This window comes from Phaethon aethereus (assembly GCF_964289735.1).
Source record: "Phaethon aethereus genome assembly, chromosome: 1".
Taxonomy (NCBI): Eukaryota; Metazoa; Chordata; class Aves; order Phaethontiformes; family Phaethontidae; genus Phaethon; species Phaethon aethereus.
In genome coordinates this window covers 145,761,587-145,782,406 of record NC_138575.1, presented here as the reverse complement: position 1 = coordinate 145,782,406, position 20,820 = coordinate 145,761,587, and the positions used below count along the sequence as shown (strand labels likewise).

General features: G+C 40.1%; 1 protein-coding gene across 1 annotated transcript in view; it reads right to left on the bottom strand.

Moving 5' to 3' along the window:
- Positions 1-20,820, bottom strand: part of SLC9A7 (solute carrier family 9 member A7) — a gene marked incomplete at its 5' end in the record, with an annotated part of 74,963 nt that overhangs the window by 602 nt on the left and 53,541 nt on the right. The window contains 4 exons of the mRNA XM_082009334.1: positions 5,747-5,852; positions 9,215-9,297; positions 12,034-12,097; positions 16,981-17,040. Of these exons, the coding sequence (XP_081865460.1) occupies positions 5,747-5,852; positions 9,215-9,297; positions 12,034-12,097; positions 16,981-17,040 (313 nt within the window). The remainder of the gene's footprint in view (positions 1-5,746; positions 5,853-9,214; positions 9,298-12,033; positions 12,098-16,980; positions 17,041-20,820) is intronic.

Below are 20,820 nucleotides of genomic sequence, written 5' to 3'. Positions count from 1 at the left end.
GTAAAGTTCCACCTTATGAAATGTTAAAAACAACCTTGAACTCAATGTTTGCAAATCAGCTTACTGCTCCCTGTATAACTACTACTATTGTGGAGAGATGAGGGGAAGCTGAATCCAAGAACTAGATTATGAAACAGGTAACTAGGGATTTAATAGCACTGGAAGTTTACCAGAAGTACTGGAGAGATAAGCTGTATGCACTGGTTTTGGCATGACAATTTAGAAGGCAGTACAGGAAAAAGACTGGAGACCAAGCACAATTAAGTCACCATTAAGTCACCAAGCACATTAAGACACAAAGAAGTCAGAGCTGCGTCTGTTGCTAATTAGTCAAGTCCGTTAGTAAAAGATTCATGCAAACTGGTAAAAACTCATTAGGCCCAAATACTTTACATTCAAGGTTTCCTCAACAAATTTTTGTTATAGTTTAAAGGTCTTTTAGCTAGGTTAGTTTTTGATCTATCTGTTTACTCTTACCTGGTACTAAATAGAGAATTACTTGACCTAGTTCTTTGGAACACTCCTGACCCATAATAGTACAAAAGACTGATACAAGAAAGTGCTTTCTTCATAGTTTTGTAACTAGTTTGGATATGTTTTCTTTTCAAAATAATTTTAAAAAGTGGCTCACGAAACCCTGTGAATTTATTTTGGCAGAGATGGGACAAAATATATGGTCAGAGACTAGAAATTGCTGAAGTGTAACAAAACACTTAATTTCTCTACAACAGCAAGTAATTGTACCATGTTTCACTCCTGTTTAACATGGTCTTAGTAAAAGGCAAAACAGCCGAATTGGTCAGAAAACGGGGCTTCCTCATATTTGAAGAAAATTCTACCAGTACTATAAGCTTGCCTTCTTGCAACTGAAAGCAATTATTTTCCCCCTGCTTAGCAAGAGCTGAAACGCAAGTGTCTGTTTTCCTTGGGAAGCTGGACATCAATCAGGCTAGATTCTCAAAATATATAATTTTCTTCCACTTTGGTGAAGGAAGGAGGGCACAGGCTATGTGAGATAGAACGCCTGTGATCAGCCTGACCAGAAAGCCCCACCTGTATTGCAGGACCGGAGTTCAGGGCACTTCAGATTGAAAATGCTGATTAACCTGTCCATGATGAAAAATGCAGTGCCTGGCTAAATAAAACTTCCTGGCAAAACTTCCTGTCATTATTTCAGAATGATAATCAGCCAAAATAAAGCCACAGAAGTCTCTAGATGATACAGAATATTTAACTAATGTGAAGACTGGAAGAGATGTCAGAACTTTACAAAAAAACAATGAAAGAAATGGTGCAGTTCAGTGTCAGGTGCAAGACAAGCCCTACTTAGGATGAATGCTAATTTCTCAGAACCTTCTTGGCATCCAAATTTATCATTGCTTATTAGAGACAGGGTTACTGTGATAGAAAGCACTGTTCTCAAAGAGAAAAATGCAGTTTAGGCCACTTGCTTTCTTTAATTGCAAAGAAAACACTGAACTGTTTAATATAGTGAACTACCGTCCCTATATTAAAAAGAAAAAAGGCAGAAATTAAAGGGTTCAGCTATAGTTGGCAGAAGAAGCCTTTACAAGCTTTCCATTGCAAAAAAGTGAAAGTCTGAGGGACAAGACCAAGATGATTAAAAAAGGTACACAAAATAATCAGCTGTTTAAGAAAATCTGACATCCCTCTATCTTCTGGTTTTGAAGAAGAGACATTCAAATAAAGATGAAAAGCAGAAAAACAAGTAAGCAGCAAGCAGTTTACGACTGTTGACTGGTTACGTTCTAAGAAGTCAAAGAAGCTGAGAAGCTGTATCACAAGTTGCCTTTCACAGTGTTTGCCCTTGGAGAAGCACCAAGGGGAAGGCAGGGCTAAGGGTGTGCCAGGAGGCATTGCGGCACCAGGGCCGCCTGTGAAGCAGCTGCAGCAAGTTCCCGAAGCATTTCCCATCTTCACAATACTATTTAACAGCAAATCCTTGCAGCCACCTATCAGGTAAGAACTGGTAGGAACACACACTACACTTGAGCTTCCCCAAAAGGCCAAAAAGCTCTTGGAAGCACAATAGTGAAAGGAGAAGGCTGCAGGCTTTATGCTATATGGCAAGTCCTAACTCAGTCTTTGCTGGTTTGTCCCAGGCTATACTTACATGTACATAAACACAATCAGTTCCAGAGAAAACACTGAGCTTTCTCTCAACACAGCGAACAAACATTGCCTTGTACGAGCCAAGTTCCACTTATTTCACTTCGGAATAGCACTGTAAGCAGCAGGCAATTTATTTCATATATTTCCCTGGAGAACATCCATGAGCAATCCCATGTAGTATACGGATTTGCTATGTTTGCAGGCAGAGAGGATGGGTGAATAAACCTACTGTGCTTCATGCAGCATGAACAATTCTTTCAAGAAAGACAGGAAATGTATCCAAGTAGATCCCTAGAGACTTGAAATTCTTCCAAGAATAACCCTAAACTGGCCTCTGCAGTCCCCTACAGTTCTGACGGAAAAGCTTCAATTCACTCAAGAAACATAGGTTTGAACTTCACTACTTGAACTGACAAGCTAGAATGGCTAAGTACCTAAATCCAAAACCCTACGGAAGACTGAATTTTACTTTGATGTACTGACCATACCCCTGAGGGACCTCATATTCTGTCTCATTTGTGGTACAATCTACTCATGCTCCTAAAATTGCATGCTGGAGACGTTAAAACAGCTAAAACTTAAGAGTTACTGCTTACAAAGCCGGTCTATTTTCTCTTAAGGCAGTGCAAAAAGAAGCACATGCAAAGTACACCGCACATACAAAGCACTGGTAGTGCATACCACGTATGCTGCTGGTGCTGAATACAACACAGGCATCACGGATGACAAAACTTGCATCAGAAGTTAGTTATTTTGTAGCTCCAAAACAAAAGCATGAAGTAATATGCATGCAAAATATATTACTGATGCTCTGCTTAGAGTTTCTCTATCTCCCAGCTGAGTTCAAATTCGTCAGGGAAACTAAACAATTTTTGCTATGAAGCTAGAACCACTAAGAAAGGGGAGGGGGGGCATGACTGAACAGTTTTTTTACTCATTTTGAGAGTTACCTCCTCCAAGACTTATATAGACTGTAAATGAAGTTTTTTTACTGGGTTTGCATATTTAGAAAAATAATTCAATTCCCTCTACCTTCATACCAAGTTGTCACACTGTGTATGGTGCAAGAACTAACTTTCAAAAAAAAAAAAAAATTGGTGGGAGCATGGGTAGGACATGAAACACACCCCTGAACAAACAAGAGAAAAAAAAAATTCCCCAGGAATGCTTCATCAGGAAGAGCAGGTGTTAACACAGATGCTTCTTCCAAATGGGATAAATGCTTGATGAAACAGAATTACTAAAAGTTTCAAAGGACATGTCAAAAGGGAAGAAAAAAGTGACCTACATTAGTTTGGGATAAATTGTAAAGCCCTGTCAAATGGTCATGCACTAAAGATAACACCAGGAGAGAAAAAAATAGGAGTGAATTTTTGAAAATTATAATTTTAAATACTGTAACTACTGCAGCCTTTCATGCTTTTAAGTTCCAATTTGGATTCTCTTTGCGTAGGAAACACTTAATGGTGAGCCTAGCGGCACAGCCTTAAAGCAATGGGAGAACATCAGCAAGTAATAGTAATGACAGGTCTGAAAAAAATCCTCTGTACCTCACAGCTGCATGCTGACTCAGAACCGTACATGTATGCCATGCAAATTCAAGCTTAGAGGACATGAGCTCATACTTAGGAATAGGCTGTAGGTGGACTATGTAATAAGATTATTTAACTTTCAGATTTTAAAACACCCCTTCAGCATCTAATTAAAAGGATGTACTCCCACTCATGGAAATTAAAATTATTTCTAAATAAGGTTGTACTAAAGCCAGAGGAAAAAAACCAAACAACAAAAGCTGAAAACAATACACAAATATACAGGCAGTACAGCCATATACTTGTGGGCTTTCTTCTCTATGCAGATGTCATAACTGCTTAGACATGCACTTGAATGAGATCCAGGAATTACTACTACTTTTTGAAACACATTTTCCAGCTGTGTTATGTTGAGTATTTACAGACTTTTTTGTTTGTTTAATTCAAAGTCTTCAGTCTTTCATTCTTTCAGATGTACCATTCAATTTTCCTGGAAATATCTCACAAAAGCATAATTATTCCAAGCAGTTTCTCCCCCCCCAAAAATATGGTGCTCTCAGTTGCTTTGCCCGCACTTAATAGGAAGGCAAAAAGATTCCAGTTTTTTAGCCAGTAATAAAAAGGTATAGGCAAATGCTATAGCAAAGGCAGCCATGCAAAGAAAAGCAATAAAGCAGCTGCAGAGTTCCTAAATCTTGAAAAGAAACTAGAAATAAAAATCTCGAAATTATATCCTTTCGCAAGACTAATGCAGCAATGCACTGAAATAGGAATATATATAAAAATGTAACTTGAAATTTCCACATTATATACCTTTAAAAATTATGCAGCCTTATAAGCAGTTTTAATGATGACATTAACATCCCAAGGAGGGGGGGGGGGGGGGGGAGCTGTCACAGACCCAATCCAGTTAAAGAATAAGCTTCCACATGCAGTAGCAGCTAAGAGTGAGGAATAAAGAAGAAAAAAAGAGCCCAACTATTAGAGAAAATGAAGGCCAAATCTTGCATGTTCATTCTGGTTAGATCCTCAGTTACTGGATAACTGATCTTACAAGATCGTACATAGACGGACACGTGGGTAACACACAAGTAGGCTAACTGGTCTGATGGATGCCTTCCAGCCCAGATCTGTTTTAACATCTCCAGTGGCATTGCACAAATGGGAACAAGGCCAATTTCTTGTATCACTAATAGCTCCAAAATGGGCAGCACACATATAAAATTTCTCTGAAATTTTTCTAACCAGGTAGAAGTAAGATGCTAATGATACCAGAGAGAAATACAGGGAAGTATTTCAAAGTTACAAGTGGAATTCATAACCTTCTAGGAAAATTTTAATAGAAATCTGGTCCAAGACTACTTGAACATAGCAGAGATGTTACCATTCCAGAGAACCTGAAAATTTGAGTGATCTCACATAGTACTAAGGTTTTATTTACAAGCGGCTCAAAAAGTTGTAGATTCCAGAAGCACTGTACAGATAAGAATAATATGTATCAGGATCCTGCAAGAATAATAGGAGAATGAAGCATTAATTATTGCAAGACATGGCTGTAAAGATAGTATAGTGGCCTGCTAGACTGAGATAAGTAACTGATTAACAGTTTCTGAAATGTGATCTCAAATTTCACAGTGGAAACAATGAAGGGAAGCTCTACCAGATTTCTTTCCAGCATGGGTAAATGTGTCAGTGTCTTCTCTGAAGGAGACCACAATGCAACCTTAACACTAACCCGCAAAGAATTTTGTCCAAAAGTGTTAAGAAGGGACTGAATATTCTGAAGTGATTCACTAAGAACTGGCTTATTGATTAGGCCTGTAATTTTCTAGTATCTTTAAATATTATTTTTTTAATGTAGTATTTGAACAATAAGATCATCTCTATTTTCTACTAACAGAAGGTGTTGCCTTAGGGAAGAGTATCTTAACTCTTTTCTGCCTAGGACAAACCAGCACTTTCTTGCAATACGTGTATCACACCAACCTTTTGCCTAAAAGGAAAAAAAAAATGCTTTGATGCCTGCTTTGATGAAGTTAAATAAGAGACAAAACACAGAATTATTGAGTCATTCTACTTACATCATAAACCTGGGGACTTGTCAGACAGCGGGCTATCAGGCCACACCAGCTGGGTAGAGTTGTGGTTAACGGAGGGCCACTGTGAGTGAGAATTGGCTTTAAATAACTTAAGTAGTTAAGGAAAACACATCAGTGCTTGAAAACCACTATTGAAAATAAAAAGACAATGGTACATAAATGTGGCTCTGCCTTTGATCTATGTACTGTGCAATAACTTTATATAAAACATCCATTGAAAAAAATCTGCCTTTGTAAATAAATAAATGAAAAACATCTACCTCCCAACATTTTCCCCTTGATCCTTTCAAGGGCAGTTTCTTCACTCCCACATTTTCTGCACGGGAAACTAGCTAACTCCCTTGTTAAAAGTTTCAAACAGTTGCAATGTTTCCAGCGGTAGGTTCTGTGGAGCCAAAAGGACCAAGCAGAAGTACAGGTGCGTTAGTGTTAATAGGTCCAAGGGTATTTCTGCTCTGAAGATGGGAGCATGGTGTCAAGATTACAAGGTGGAGGTAATAAGGAGACACACCTATGTGGATCAACACAGGGAAATAAAGAAATACTGTCCAGCCAACATCCTCCAGGCAATGGAGCCACCTGAACTGTTCCACTGCTAGCTGGTCACTGAGACACAGAGATGCAACCAGAGATCTTACTCTGGTAAGGCTCAAAGACATCTCTGCAGTGCACATATACATACCACACAGAGTCTCGAAAAGGCAAAGGGAAAACTGTATGGCAAGAACCATGTAACACAGCGTGGAAGGAACGCATCTGCCCAGGCAATGCTACCTAGGTTACTCTGAAGGGGCACGGGGGTGGGAAACGTGTCTTTACAGCTCTCCTCATAGGTCTGCCCCCAGGTAAATCCATATTTGTTCAAGCTAGTACGCCAGACTAATGACATACATGAGGAAATTCCCTGGAGTCAAAAAAGGTGTCCCTGCTACAGAGCACTATGCTGATCTTGACTGGCACAAGAACAGTGCTCAGGAGGAAAGTGCTACGACTTCCAAACGTTGTCAGGAATCAGGAGCAGAAGGGTTGGTTTGTTTAAGTCAGTCTGATTATTTTAAAGGTAAATATATATTGCAGGTATTCGGGTTACTTTCTTAGGCCTCTAAGCACAGAGACAATCAAGTCCACTTGTGAAATATAACATTGTTTCCCTGATGCTCTCAACAGATCAGGTGCTTTGGGGACAGAGGGGGTTAAAAAAAGGGTCTGTTTTAGCAGAGATGTATCCCTCTCCTTTAGCAGAGCCTGGCATAGCGTGTTTACTTGAGCACATAACAGTGTGATTATGCCACTGCAGAGTTATATTTCCTCCCTCCCCCAGTAACAGTGTGGCTACACCCAGTCCTGGAAAGAAAGAAACTGTTCCCGTGCACACCAGCCTACCAGCCTCTACGTTGTCCTGTGGCCGACAGGCACGCAATGACTCGGTTGTAGTAAACAAACCCAGTGAAAGAAATCTAATACTTCAAAGTTGCAGTTTGCTTCTTTTCTTGCTTCTAACTATTGTGGGTGAACCCAGGGAACAGCCCATGACATTGAATGAACTCTGCATTCCCCAGGAATGAAGTTCCCGGTTATCCGTCCACACAGCGCTCTGCAGGCAGTAGCCAGCATTGGAGCACGCTGCCAAGTGCATTTTGCTCGCATCTTTTTCAAGTTAAGTTCCCTTGCAAAGAGTGAATTTTGAGACAATCTGCTTTTATACCCACAAACCAAATGACTACATCAGCAAAAAATATTTTGACATTTAGCCATGGGTACAGAGGTGGCAACTCTAAAGATCATCCCTGCCATGCAATTTAAGCCCACCCAGCCAATGCTCCCTTGCAACAGATGGAGCAGAATTTTGCTTCTAAGATACAGTAAGACACCTCTGCTTCTGGATGTCAAAGTTTCCTTGGGACAAACTTCACAGAAACCTTCCCCACAGATTGCTAGTCACCACTGAAAAAGCAAGGGCACTATCAGCATATTTTAAGTTTCTGTGAAACAGCTAATTAAGCTGTAATTTTCACCTAGCACTCCCCCTGCCCTTGCTGCAGCTGCTGAGGACTGCACTTGTGCTAGTAGCAGCCGAGGGGAAATCAGCATTGCCAACTACTCTCCCCCCCCATCAGGCACATCCCTTTTGTAAAGGCAGGGGAAGAGGATAGCTCTGCTTCCTTCTTAAAAAGGAAACAAAAAAAAAAAGGCAGTCAGCCACAGACAGATCCTTCTGTGCTCTTACCACAGAAGTCTGTTTTTTAAATAACAAAAATTGACCTCAATAGACTGACACCAGCCACTACAACTCAAAGGGTTAACCTGAAATTACTAACTTTTATGAATATTTAAAACTAGCTTTGGCCCAATACTACTGCCTCTGAAAGCATTGGTCACAAACAGATTTTATTCTGAACAGGCAAGTGCTATTAGGATCTGAATGCTTTCAGCACTATACCTGGGTTTCCCTGGGCCAGGAAATCTTGATGCACAAGGCATGGACGGAAACTACTATGCTCCAACCAGGCCAGCAGTATCTCAACCACCAATGGACAAGACCCCAGTGAGAAGACTCACTTCTCAGATGCCAGCTGCAACAAGATTAAGGCCCTGTCACAGATATTTACATATATTTAACTGCCCCAGAAGTTACTAGGACTCAAGAACTGAAACTTCTTTGAATTTCCAGGTATAAGTGACTTGCCATGGCCACAAGATTAGCTTTCCCATTTTCGACTAAGTAAGTGTAAGCTGTTAAGGAGGGGCACCTGTATGATATACTGATTAAGAATATGCTAAGGAGATTAAAAAAACCACAAGCATGAAAGACAGGACAGCTACACAAAAATTGCTCAGAAGCTTAAACAAGGCTATCTAAATAGTGTAATAATAGCTTCAGAAAGGTTGTACAGTACTATATACACACAAGGACACCCTCTGTTTTAACACCCATAGGAAATTCTGGATATACTGAAGGGAATAAGCTGGGATCAGACATAGATTTTTAGTTCCAGAACTTCCTCTATCAATGATGGGCTTCCAAAGAGGACTTCATCACAAAAGCAGATGGCTCCTCAGAGCAATGAGTTTGAGGTTAGGCATGTACAATGAACTGGAAAACTAGATCGTGCTCTGAGCATCAGTGAAGATGAAAACAGCTTAATAGAACAGATCAGAGTATCAGAAGTAGTTAATTGGCTGTCTTATTGTTTAGGAAAGAACTTCTGCTGCTAGAACGGACTGATTTTCATCCCCTGGCAAGTGTGACATACCATGCATCAAAGAAAAGAAAGGTCCATCTTCTGAGTCAGCAAGTTCAAGCTTCAGTTCTGTGCCTTGAACCTGTCAAATACTTGATCTTTCTCATGTTTGACTCCTCGAGTGCTTAAGCCTACATATGGGTACACGGAAAAGAAACAAACTCAACAGTTCATGTCTTGAAGCTAAGCTGTGTTTTCAAAAGGATACTTATGGTCAAAGCTATACCATAGCCTGAAGAGCCAAGCACTTTCCTGTTTTGTCCTGTTCCTTCTTTCAGAATCCAGGCCATCCTAAAAATAAGATAAAACATACTGCATTATTTCAGGCAGAAAAAAACCCCAAATCATATATTCCAATCGTTCGCATTATAATGTCCTGTCCAAAAAAAGCCAAATTACTTCAATACTGTACGTAGACTGCAGAAGAAAGCTATTTAGAGGCATGCTTATACTGAGAAGGTTATTTTCCCTAGAAAGACCAGAAATAACCGTGCGGAGAAGTAGGATCTCTTCATTATCCTAAAGTTACCTTAATAAGCCCTCTGCCACCAAGGTCCCTTGAGTCTAGAAGTTTATTGCACAGTTAATGCAGTAATGGAGATAGAATTAAGTCCAAAACTGACAAATAAGCCTCACTGATATTCTGTCCCCATAGCCCTCCCCAAATAAATGGAGTAATCCAGACTGATTCCTATTCATTGCTTGGTTGGCTTCCTTAACTCCAGGCCTATTTCATGTTCTTTCCCTAACCCTGTTGCTTCCTTGGAAAAACAAGAGAATTTACCATACCTGACACACTCTTGCAAACCTGATGAAATATATCACACTTAAAAGAAACATGCTTAACAGAGAATCCATATAAAATCACAATTGAGGAAGGTCATGCAAATTTCATAAGGGCTAGATCAACCTCAGAAGTGCTAACAGTGTTAAATATAATCCCTTTACTAGCTGTGCTGCAAGTCATTCCACCAGCTGGTCTGCAGCTGCATTTGTTTTTACTTTTGTTACTTTTTTTTTTTCTTTTTTCTGTCCAGAGGCCAAGGTTAAATGCAGGAAAACAGATGAAATGACAACGCGTTGCATGAGTCATCTTCCCAACTACTGGAAAAAGAACAAGATGGGATTGCCCTGTGTACTTCTGATCTGAAAAAAATCCATGATCCACCAAGAGTTAAAGCTTAGTATATTTTCACACCCTCCCCATCCCAAATGATATATTTTCTTTAATTGTGACATGCTGCTAATCTTGGCTTGGTGAAAGAAAAAGTAATCCAAAGGGAACTGACTAATGGAGTTCATTAGGAATGCAATGCACAGGCTAAAGAGGGAAACAAATGGGTAAGTGCTTTATGTTTACATGGGAAAAAAGCAAACAAGTTATTTCCACCCAGACACTGAATGAGAACAGAATACCCATGCTCTGTTTCCTGTTAAAGCAATTCCTCAAATACTGACAAGCTCAGCCTGAACTGGCCAAAGCCATCTTACCATGATGCCACTTCCTAACCTTGGTTTTATGCAGTAACTGTGGCCTTCATTGTAGAAGGTGTTTTGAGGCCTGGCCTTCTGGTTGCTTCCAGATAGCTACAAAACCAAGTTCACCCCTTTTGGTACCCAAACCCACCATTTCAGAATCAATTTTTTTGTGCTGGACACAGCCTTCTTCAAAGAACACAGAGATGCCTAATGCAGTTTCTGCAATGAGAGAGATGCCTCCTGAACAAGTAACCCTTATCTGTACAACCTGTGACAAAAAAAAAAAGGCAAGGCAGAAGAAACCACTAATAAGAAAGCTGACCCCAAATACAGCAGGTATCCCATGCATGTCTGTGACCAGCCTGAACACCAGCATCATACAACCTGAGCTTTACAAAGCAGAGTTCACACACTTGCATCCATCCTCTGGGTCCAAAGTCATCTGTCTTTCCTGCCATTCAACCTCCTCTAGCAGGTTCCTAACACTAGCAACCAGCTGTGCTAGTGAACAGTTAGTGTCAAGCATTACTCTGGGAGAGTGTAAACTAAGGTCTGGACAGAGGAAGCCTCAGGAAATGTTCTGTTGTTTGGTTTTGGGTTGTTGGGTTTGGTTGGTTGGTTGGTTGTTTTTTCCAAGACCTTTCACTACTCCTGTGAATTCACTCAGTTTATAGATGAAGAAAACTGGAATTTCTGCTATGAACAATATTCTTTCATAGAATAGTTTGGGTTGGAAGGGACCTTTAAAGGCCATCTATTTCAACCCCCTGCCATAAGCAGGGACATCTTCAACTAGATCAGGTTGCTCAGAGCCCTGTCCAACCTGATTTTGGATGTTGCCAGGGATGGAGCACCAGGGATGGAGCACCTGCCGCCCCTCTGGGCAACCTGTGCCAGGGTTTTGATAGTCTTGCTTGCCAATACCATATTGCAGGGAAAAAAAGTTAACTCTTGGGTTGTTACTGACACATAGAAAGCTGCACTAAAGATTCATAGCAACAGTTTCCTGAATATAAATTTTCTAGTGCTCCTTTTTCCTCATACAGGTGGTAGGTAGTACAGGTCAGATCCATCTGGCTTGTGGTACAATACACAGGAGCTGAAATCAGATTAGCGAACCTAATCTTTGATTCTAAGCAAGTTCAAGGGCCAAAATTTGGTATCAGTTATTGAACAGAAGCCAAGAGGGATTATCTCTGGGTCAGTCTTGGGGAAGACTGTTTATGCTGTAGCGTGTTAAAAGCAAGCTCGTTGGGTGGGTGGGGGTGAGGAAAGGATGTTGTTAAAGAGAGTGTTTTAGTAGATTTGGGAAGATTTTTGATGCCTTGTTATATATAGTACACACACAAATTTGAATGCTGCAGCATTATACCCAACACCACAGAATGTTTTTTGGTGGGCATTACTTGAATATTATAAAGTAAAATGCATTACTGACTCGCGAGCTAAGAGAGAAAACTTTTATCCATGCACATCGCTTCTGCAGTTCTTTATCGCCTTAATTATAAAATAAGATCAGCCTAATTGAGAAGTTACGTAATTACTTACTCCTTGTAAGACTTGAAAGCTGTCATTAGTAGGTGGAGGATCTTGATCTGGGTCAACCCCAACCCTACAGAAACATTAGGAAAACAAAGCAAGTGGTGTTACTGAGGGTTGAAAATGCTGCAGAATGCATTTTAAAAGCACTTTAAGCACCCAGCAAAGCTGCATTCAGAGAGGTTATAAGAATAGTTTGAGGAAGAGCTGTCCATTATTCCCCTGCAGTTACATAGCTATAAAGAAGATATTTTCACTCAAGCAGCAACTACCGGTAGATAACAGCTTTAACTCCATCTCAGTGTCAACTTTAACTGCTTACCTTTGTTGCCAATTCTTTTAGGACACTGGCAAATGTTATTTTTGGCTTAAAAGTTGAACTGTGGGAGACATCCTTTTCAGTGGAGAACACCCCTTATGTCCAACAGCAAGAAACCAGAGACTAAGGATAAGCCCAGCCTGAATATTTGACACAGCAAATAACTTAGCTGCCAGACAGGCCTGAGAATGGCTCAAATACACAATTTTTAAAAGCCACACACACACACATCCCCCCTGTTTTAATGCACTGTGTGAAACAATAAAAGTATTTTATAAAGACTGATAATATTAGTTTACTGCAAGTTTAATTCACCTGACAACACAGCCACAGTGGATTAACACGAGGTCTGTCTAGTCCAGCCTCCCACCTGTGTGAGGGAGGGTCTGTATAATGAGGTGGTGGATGATTGCAGAATAATGTTAATAAGAAACTGCCTACTCACTTTTGCATAGTTTGCAAGCATCTTCTTACTGAACTGTCCTTTCACGTAGTGCTGCTATCCAAGATGGATATTTAATCCTTACAATTATGTTCAGGTTTTTCTGGTTTGTTTTGGGGTAGTTATTTGTTAAGATTAGACTTGTCTAGTTTTAAATCCTATTCATGCTTTAATTTCTGTGCTCTCTTGTAGAACCTAGACCTCCAACCTCAAATGTTAGGTAAGATTGTCAGTCTCAAATGTGTTGCGTTTCAGTCCTACCTGCATAATAAGTGCAGGAAAATGCATACAATAACAAAAACATATTGTCTGAAATGGCTAGCTTCATCTCCTCTCTCTTGGAAGGGACTGAGCTCGTTTAGTGCAATTTCTTTGTTACCTAGACTTTGTGTCAGCTATTTCTAGCCACAGTGTTTGTGCAACATCCCTGAGGGTCACCAGAAACCAGCAAAAACTTGCTGGTTAAGACCATATAATTTGTGTGTCCAGGGACACGTGCTTGCATAAGGCAGGCAGTGATCCAGACATGATTTACCTTCAGGCACAGAAGATGGCAAGGATTAAACGAAAAGGAAACAGCTTCAAATAACTTCCAGGGCAGCACTTTCTAATAGAACAAAAGAAGAAGAAAAGTAGGCACTGAACCGAAGTTTTAAGTCATCATTGTGGGCTCAAGACCAATCCAAGGCCTCACATGACTTAATGTAGTTCAGGGAAAACCTGGAAGGCCCCTCTAACACAGCCTGCAGCAGCCTCACACAGAGCTAGTGCTGACCCAGGATTTTTTCCTGAGTCTCTTTTCTTTCCTCATCGCTTCCTTTTTCCACACAGAGTCATCTTAACCCTTAGGCACATTTGGCCTGGGAATTCACTGGCACTGACCAGCCTCAGGACTAAAAATCTTCACCAGTTTAAGGGAACACTGGACAGACAGGTCAGGATTGTAACACATGCTAAAATAAAATGCCACACACGAGAGCTCTGAAAGGTTACAAGGGCTTAGATGTTACTGCTTAGGCTATCACTAAGCAATGAAGACATTGTAAGAAGTGTTTGCTCCAGACAAACTAGTTACCTAATGAAGCCTCACGCAGAAAGCTGACAAGCAACATCAGGAAACCTGCTCAGTATGGCAACGTATATAAGACTGTGCATTCCTTTATAAATACACATAAACAGATTTGTGGCTTTCCAAACCCCAGCTGCATGCTGGGGAAGTTCAACACGCTACGCACAGCAACATGCTCATGTTAGCCGTGCAGCTGGCAATAGTAACGGGGAGCTCAAGAAGCTTGTTCCAGAAGATGAACATAGTTTGCATTCCCTAAATAGTTTTAACTCACTGGGCTACCCATTTACTTCACAGTACATAAGAAAAACAAACAATACAGAATGTGTCAGCTTTTACCTGACTTACAAGGTTGTGCATTTGTTTTGGGGATTTTAACTGCCCTTAGGCAGGGGAAGGGGGCTTAGTGGAGGACCAAAGCAAGGATGACCATACTGTTCAGAGAAAGGTCATAGTACATCACAACACTGTTGGGCTGGAGAGGAAAAGAGAGCTTTTCTATATTAAAAATGTTCAACTTTTAGAAAAAAATTCTTACTACAGACATTTCTTTCAATATTGAAATAGTACAATGACACAGACTTGTCCATTTTAATTTTTTCCCCCCAAATTTATTCTTCAGGTGATTTTATATTTTAAGTATTTCTAATTAATTCTTTTCTATAAATCACTTTTTTTTAACTTCATGTTTCAAAGTGTGTTCCTCTGTTCACAGACTAACACAAAATACATTATTATTTTGAATTCCCATGACTATTTTTTTATATCTTTTAACCAGCACACTGTGTCTCTTATCCTCTCTCTAGCATGAATTGTATAGGAAGCTTTATTTTTTTGTAGCAAGTCTACCTGTTTAAGTTTCAAGGTATATACACCCTGGTGTCATGACAAGCGTCACATTTTTGCAGGACCTGCCCCCAAATTTCTAAGGAAGTCTCATCTTTATCACCTGAACAAAACAATACCAAAAACCAGTCAAGTCTCTCCCAACCTCCTTTACAGTGAAGAGAAGAACAGAAAATATTTAGTTACTTCATCCTTACTTCACTGCTTCTCTAATTAAAAGTACAAGTAAAGCTGATGCATGTATGTCTTCAACAATTTTTTTCTGGTGGTTAAAAGAAAGGAAAAAATCCATCTCACATCCTTAAGTACATTTAAAAAGCTTCCCATAATTTAAATGTGCCAGAAATCCCAATATCAGTTCTCATTTATTTAAGCAGTTTTTAAATTAAGAAAAATTTTTACTGGATTTATTTATGCCGAGCCCCTCTCAGAGCTCAGAGGCACAGAGAGGGTAGCCTTGCTAACGACTGTGGTGGTTTGCTCAAACCCCGTAGCAGAAAGGCAGGCGAGCAAGATCTAGTTGAAAACAGTATTTTGCTGAAGAGGCATAGTCTATGTGGTGGGGACTGAGGGCCACGGCAGTGCAGGTGACAGCAAGCATTTCATTTTCCCCTCCATCCTTTCTGAAAGCCCATTGCAGCAGTGGTGTGTGGATTCCCTGAGGGTGTGCAGTAGCAATTCAAACAAGTAACTCTTAAAAAGCAGATGCCAGATGAAGAGTATGAGCAGTCTTTCAGATGTAACAATGCATGTATATCCCAAAACTGGTGAAAAAAATTAATCTATTTCCTCCATTGGAATCAACTCAGTATTTGACAGATACCATAATAATTCATTGCAGACAGTGACTAGTACATAAAGTTCAGCCATCTTTATTTTTACCTTGGGAAGTTTACTGGAATTTGTAGACAACAGTATTCTACAGTAAAAATTAAGCCAATTTAAATATATTACTTCACTCCTCCCTAATTAAAATACATTTTTGTTTTTAAGGCATAAAAGGCTTTACATGCTTTAAGAGCTCACTTAAGGGACTACCACTGAGCTCCTAATGCCCAATACCAAAGCACCACGTCTCTGCTCCTAACTGACTACTGACCTTCTTGGTCCTTACTCTATAGCTACAACTCCAGCATCACACATAGGAGAACAGTTACTCAGATCTGATCCCTCAAACACTAAGCTTATGTATAATACCAAAGTATACATAATACTGAATTTAAACAGTGTGGTAGAAAATGGTTAACACACCAAATGTGGAACGCAAAGTATATGGAAATGTATGGAAAAGAATGGTAAAAAAAACAGATAGTGGAAAACTTGAAGTAGTTCTATGTCATTTTAACATGAGTAGAACCATGTCTTCTGATACTTCAAAAACCTTTCCGAGGCCCAGCAATACATAGATGACAAGTTACCAAAATACCACGCTTTATTACATTTTAGCATATGTAATTACTGTGGCAACAGCCAAAAATGACTGTAAGAGATAATAGTTCTCAGATTCTCTATACAAGCTAATGTACTGCATCTCTGGCAAATTTAGTAGCTAGCTGTGAGCCTTCAAGTGTGACAGAATACATCAAAAACTTACCATTGCCCCATCCCAAAGAGTTTTCTTTACATAAATGTTCTGTATGTATTTTTATATACACGTATACACACGCACAAAAATGCACATTCCCTTATAGATGCCAGTTAGAGATTTATTTGGGTTTTTTCCTTCTCTCTCTATCCATACATCAGTTCTAGAAGCCATCAACCAGAAAAGACTAGGATTCTGGTTTATCTCCACTCTTACTAGCGTGTTCCTATCAAACAATGTGATAACCCTCTGTTTTTAAAATGCATCCCTAAAGAGGCTGGGCTAAATCACCTATGAAGTCCCTTGCAATCTGAACAGTTGTACAAAATAACCCCAAGGAATACTTAAGAATACCTGTGTTATTAAGGATCACAGGATTGCATCCATGATTTCTCGGCTTTCAAGTCTTCCCAGACCAGAGATGCCAGTTTTGCTTCATTAAGTACCCATATACAGAGTTAAAGGATGTGGTGTTTTGTGGTTTTTGGTTTTTTAAACTATAGGCATGATGTGTGATCCACACTCTCGGAGCTCAGAAAAAGAGAACAGATTCAGAATTGAGGAACATCTACGGCACTCTTCTGCAGAAAAGAAGCAGCAGCAGCAGCATGCCATAGTATAGAAAAAAAGCACACAGTGTTATCAAGAAAGCCAAGCACCACGTTAATTTGGTATCAAGGAAAGCACAGTGTCACCTGAAGTACAGCCAGCGGCTTTCACTCATCTCTTCCACCGATGGAACATGGTCACCAACTCTGGTACAGTACAAGAATGCAATGTGAGTAACAAAATGCTCATGAGATGGTAGCTTCACAGAGCTCCCTAGCAAAACAAAGCAAACCAACAAAAAAAACCCCCTACCCAATCAAAAAAGACAAAGCATACAAGAATGGCAGAACAATGACAAAGTGACAAAAATCATAAAAATTAACAAACAGCAGCGCTTTATGATTGAGATGTCCAGTAATCTTCTTCATTCGTTCAGATTCAGGCTGAAAACACCTGTATTCATGACAGGCTACCTCCCTCAGAAAATTAGATTCAATAGCTCTCAAGAGAGCTGCTACACAGACACAGAGCCGATCTAAGGTAATTCCTACCACTTCAGACCTGCACATGGTCTAAAAGAAAAAAAGTCATTTGAGAAACTAATCGCAGGAAGCTATGCACATATGAAAGAGGCCATCAATACTGCCTAGATTCAGAGCAGTCCAAAACAACTGGTAATATGTACTAAATCACTTGGTTGGTATAACTAACAATTGACTAACAATCTTTAAGACAATTAATCTCCAGTCGCAGCAGAGTGTGTTTTTACTCCTTGCTTTGCCTTTTTCATTTTTACTTAAAAAAAGAAAACCACAAGAGAAAGTATGTTTGGTTTCTAATATCTTCCACATAAATTCCTTAGCAGCTTGTGGGGTTTTCCCCTCCCCTGTTTTTCAATGAAGGCATGCTACTTGAACTATATATTGCTGTGTGAAATAAAAGCCCAGATGACCAGAAATCCAGAGGCCTCACTTTACAAAGAGCAGGTGTACACACCCTGATTACAGGCTGACATCTTGATGAACCAAATATTTAAGGCCATAGCTTGTGCTATGAAGAGCACGCACTCATCTAATCCTTGAAGGCTGAGGCAAATACCAGACTTTGGATAGATTTGTTTTGGATTCCTGGTTCAATAGCTCTTCTCCCATACCGACATACACTCCAGGTCACAGCACTCTGCTCCAAAAGGCCAGCACTGAGACAGCTCTGCATATTCAGCAAAACCTAAAATTAATAACTGCCCAATAACTTCCATTCTACAACTTTCCCTTTGCTGTATCTTTGCCAAGTTAGTATACTGAAGTTTTCCCAGATGTCTATAATGAGTGCAGCATTTTTTTGAAAATTTTAGCTATTTTGGAAGAGTTCAACTGTTTCTCAGAAGATGGCTGAGGAAGAAGAGAATTCCCACCACGATGTTTTTAAAAAAAACCAAAACACAACACAATCACTAAAAAAAACCCTAGAATTAGGAAATGTTGTTTCAGATTAGTTTTAGTATGCCTTTGGATATTTCTTTACTTGACCTAACCAAGATAATGACTCCTGAAACTGCCTGCTGAGGCTTGCCAGAGCTTGGCAGTTAAACCTATATCACCCATGTGCTCTAAATATATCTCAACCCACTTCCTGCAGGGTCCAGGCCTTCCCCACACTTTATCTCTCTGGTATGAATTGCTATGTTTCTAAGCACAAGAAGAGAGATAAGGAAGCATCTCCCATGCTTACCTGTAGGCATCCAGAAGAGGAGGCAATCTCTCTCCTACCAAGAGAAAGACCCAGAGGGGTGAGGGTAAAGGTTCAGCGGCTGCACTGCACCTCCATTAAGAAAAATGCAAGACTGATGATGAGAAACTAGAAACTGGGAAAGGAGGAGGAAGATGGGAGAAACTAGATAGGGAAAGATGACTAGAGAAAACAGTGCAGAAAGAGTTATGAAAGGTGAAAAGGAAAAAGCCAGTAACAAAGGGCAAGAAAGAGTGGCCCGTGTCTGTGCATCTGCCCTTCGATGGCAGCAGAGAGCAGTTAGAAGGCAGTGAAGGATCTAAATTGTAGAATAAGGGAAACGGGCTGCAAAACAGACAGCTGTAACCTCCTAGCAGACATCCCCCACTCCAGTCCAGAACATAACACAAGGCTGGATCCCAGCATCAACACTCGCCTCCTGCCACCACAGCACACTAAAGCATGGTATTTAAGAAATGCACATTTTATCATGGGACCACCCTGGGTAAGATAATAGAGTATAACCTGAGACTGCCACCAAGCTCTCAGTTTTACCACCATCCCAGATAGTTAGGTAGCTCACATAGCAGCTATGTGAGAGTTAGTGTTTCCAGATTTCTTTTTCAGTTTGCTCATTTAAAGAAAACAAAAAAATTCCTACATAGAAAACTCTTAAAAAGATTGTATTTGCAAAGTCAGACATAAGACAGTAAATATCTAAGTTGACATTGTCTGTACAACCTTTAACTTTTATGGTAGAAAGATACCTAAAATATTTTAAATTGAAAGATATTTAAGATTTAGGAAACGGTTGCTAAGTGCCACAGGAATTACTTCATTAAAACAAACACAAACGTCCTCATTTGAAGCAGATTATAAAGGAGAAGGCAGCATTAATCTACATGTTGCTTCATTCAAGGTGAAAAGAGCCAGGTCAGTAACCGCTAAGGAAAAATGGAATAAAGATTATTTTGCAATACAAATGCTAGGAGTTCCCTTTTTTCTGTGACAGATAAATGAAATGATGTCAGCTACTTTTCTGACAAGAGGAACTTTGCCAGTGGTTTTGATTTACAGGGCTCTCAAGTTTGCTGAAATTGTTAAAATTTCAGACAGGAAATTGTTTCTTTGTTTTAGTCTCAAAGGGTGAGACTATATTTTTAATATCCAAGTCATGCTTTGCCTTCTAAGAAAAGGATAATCTACAGCTAGAAAAGTATAACTGTTTACCACCCACATGCTTGGATACATCTCAGTGACAGCCAAAAAATTCAGACACATGACATCATGGCTTTAACTCTAGCTTCTGGTGTTATTTTTTAACTTGCTCAGCATCACATGGCAGAAATCAAAAGCATCTAAAGATCTCATTATTTTTTACTTGGTTTTGCTGTCATGACCTCACTTTCCCAACCAGTTAAGCAGTAAACTAAAGTTAAGTCTCTGCTACAAACCGTAGGTCCTCTGCTTATCTGTACATTCAAGACACTGGTACACTGGTAACATGCCCTGTCTGGAAAGATACCTCCTCTTCCGATTACTTGAGACATTCAGAACAGAGCAAGGGAAGGCAGAGGGCATTTTTGCTTATTTTCCTCCTTTTACTGCTTTTTATTTTACTGAAACTTAATTTATACATTTGCCTCTCTACCCCTCACCTACTTTTAATACATTTCACATCATGGGAGAGAAGGGACCACCAGAAGTAGACAACAAAGCATTTGCATCCCAATTGCTAATGCAATTCATGGTGCAGCCAGAGGCATGGGCCTCTGCCTCTAAGCCACAGCAGACCAATTCTGAATCCTTACGTAGCCATTGTCTCATGCATGCATGCACGCAACTGCCTCCCCATGAACGTACTGGTATCAAGCCAGGCTAAAAGCCTTGGCTGAAGTCAGCTCTCTGGTACTGTTCCACTTAAATTGCACAGGCATAACCTGACTCCTTGGTGTTGACTGTTGACGGCTGTCTTAGCTCTTCTGGCCTCCTCTGACTTGCCCAGTACAACAGACATGCGCCTGCAGTTCCTAGGGAAGAAGCACGGCCCCTCACAGCCCACAGGAACTATTGGAGGGGTCACCCAGAAGCCCCACTGATGGGCAGACCAGTACCCACAGGATTACAGTAACAACCCTCTGCCACACAATGACCAGGCAAGCTAAACCAGTCTAAAGGGTCAGTCAGCTTGGTCGACTCTTCGTTAAAGCATGCCCTTGTCTTCTTCTCACATCCACACTGCAGCAAGGCCAGCTATT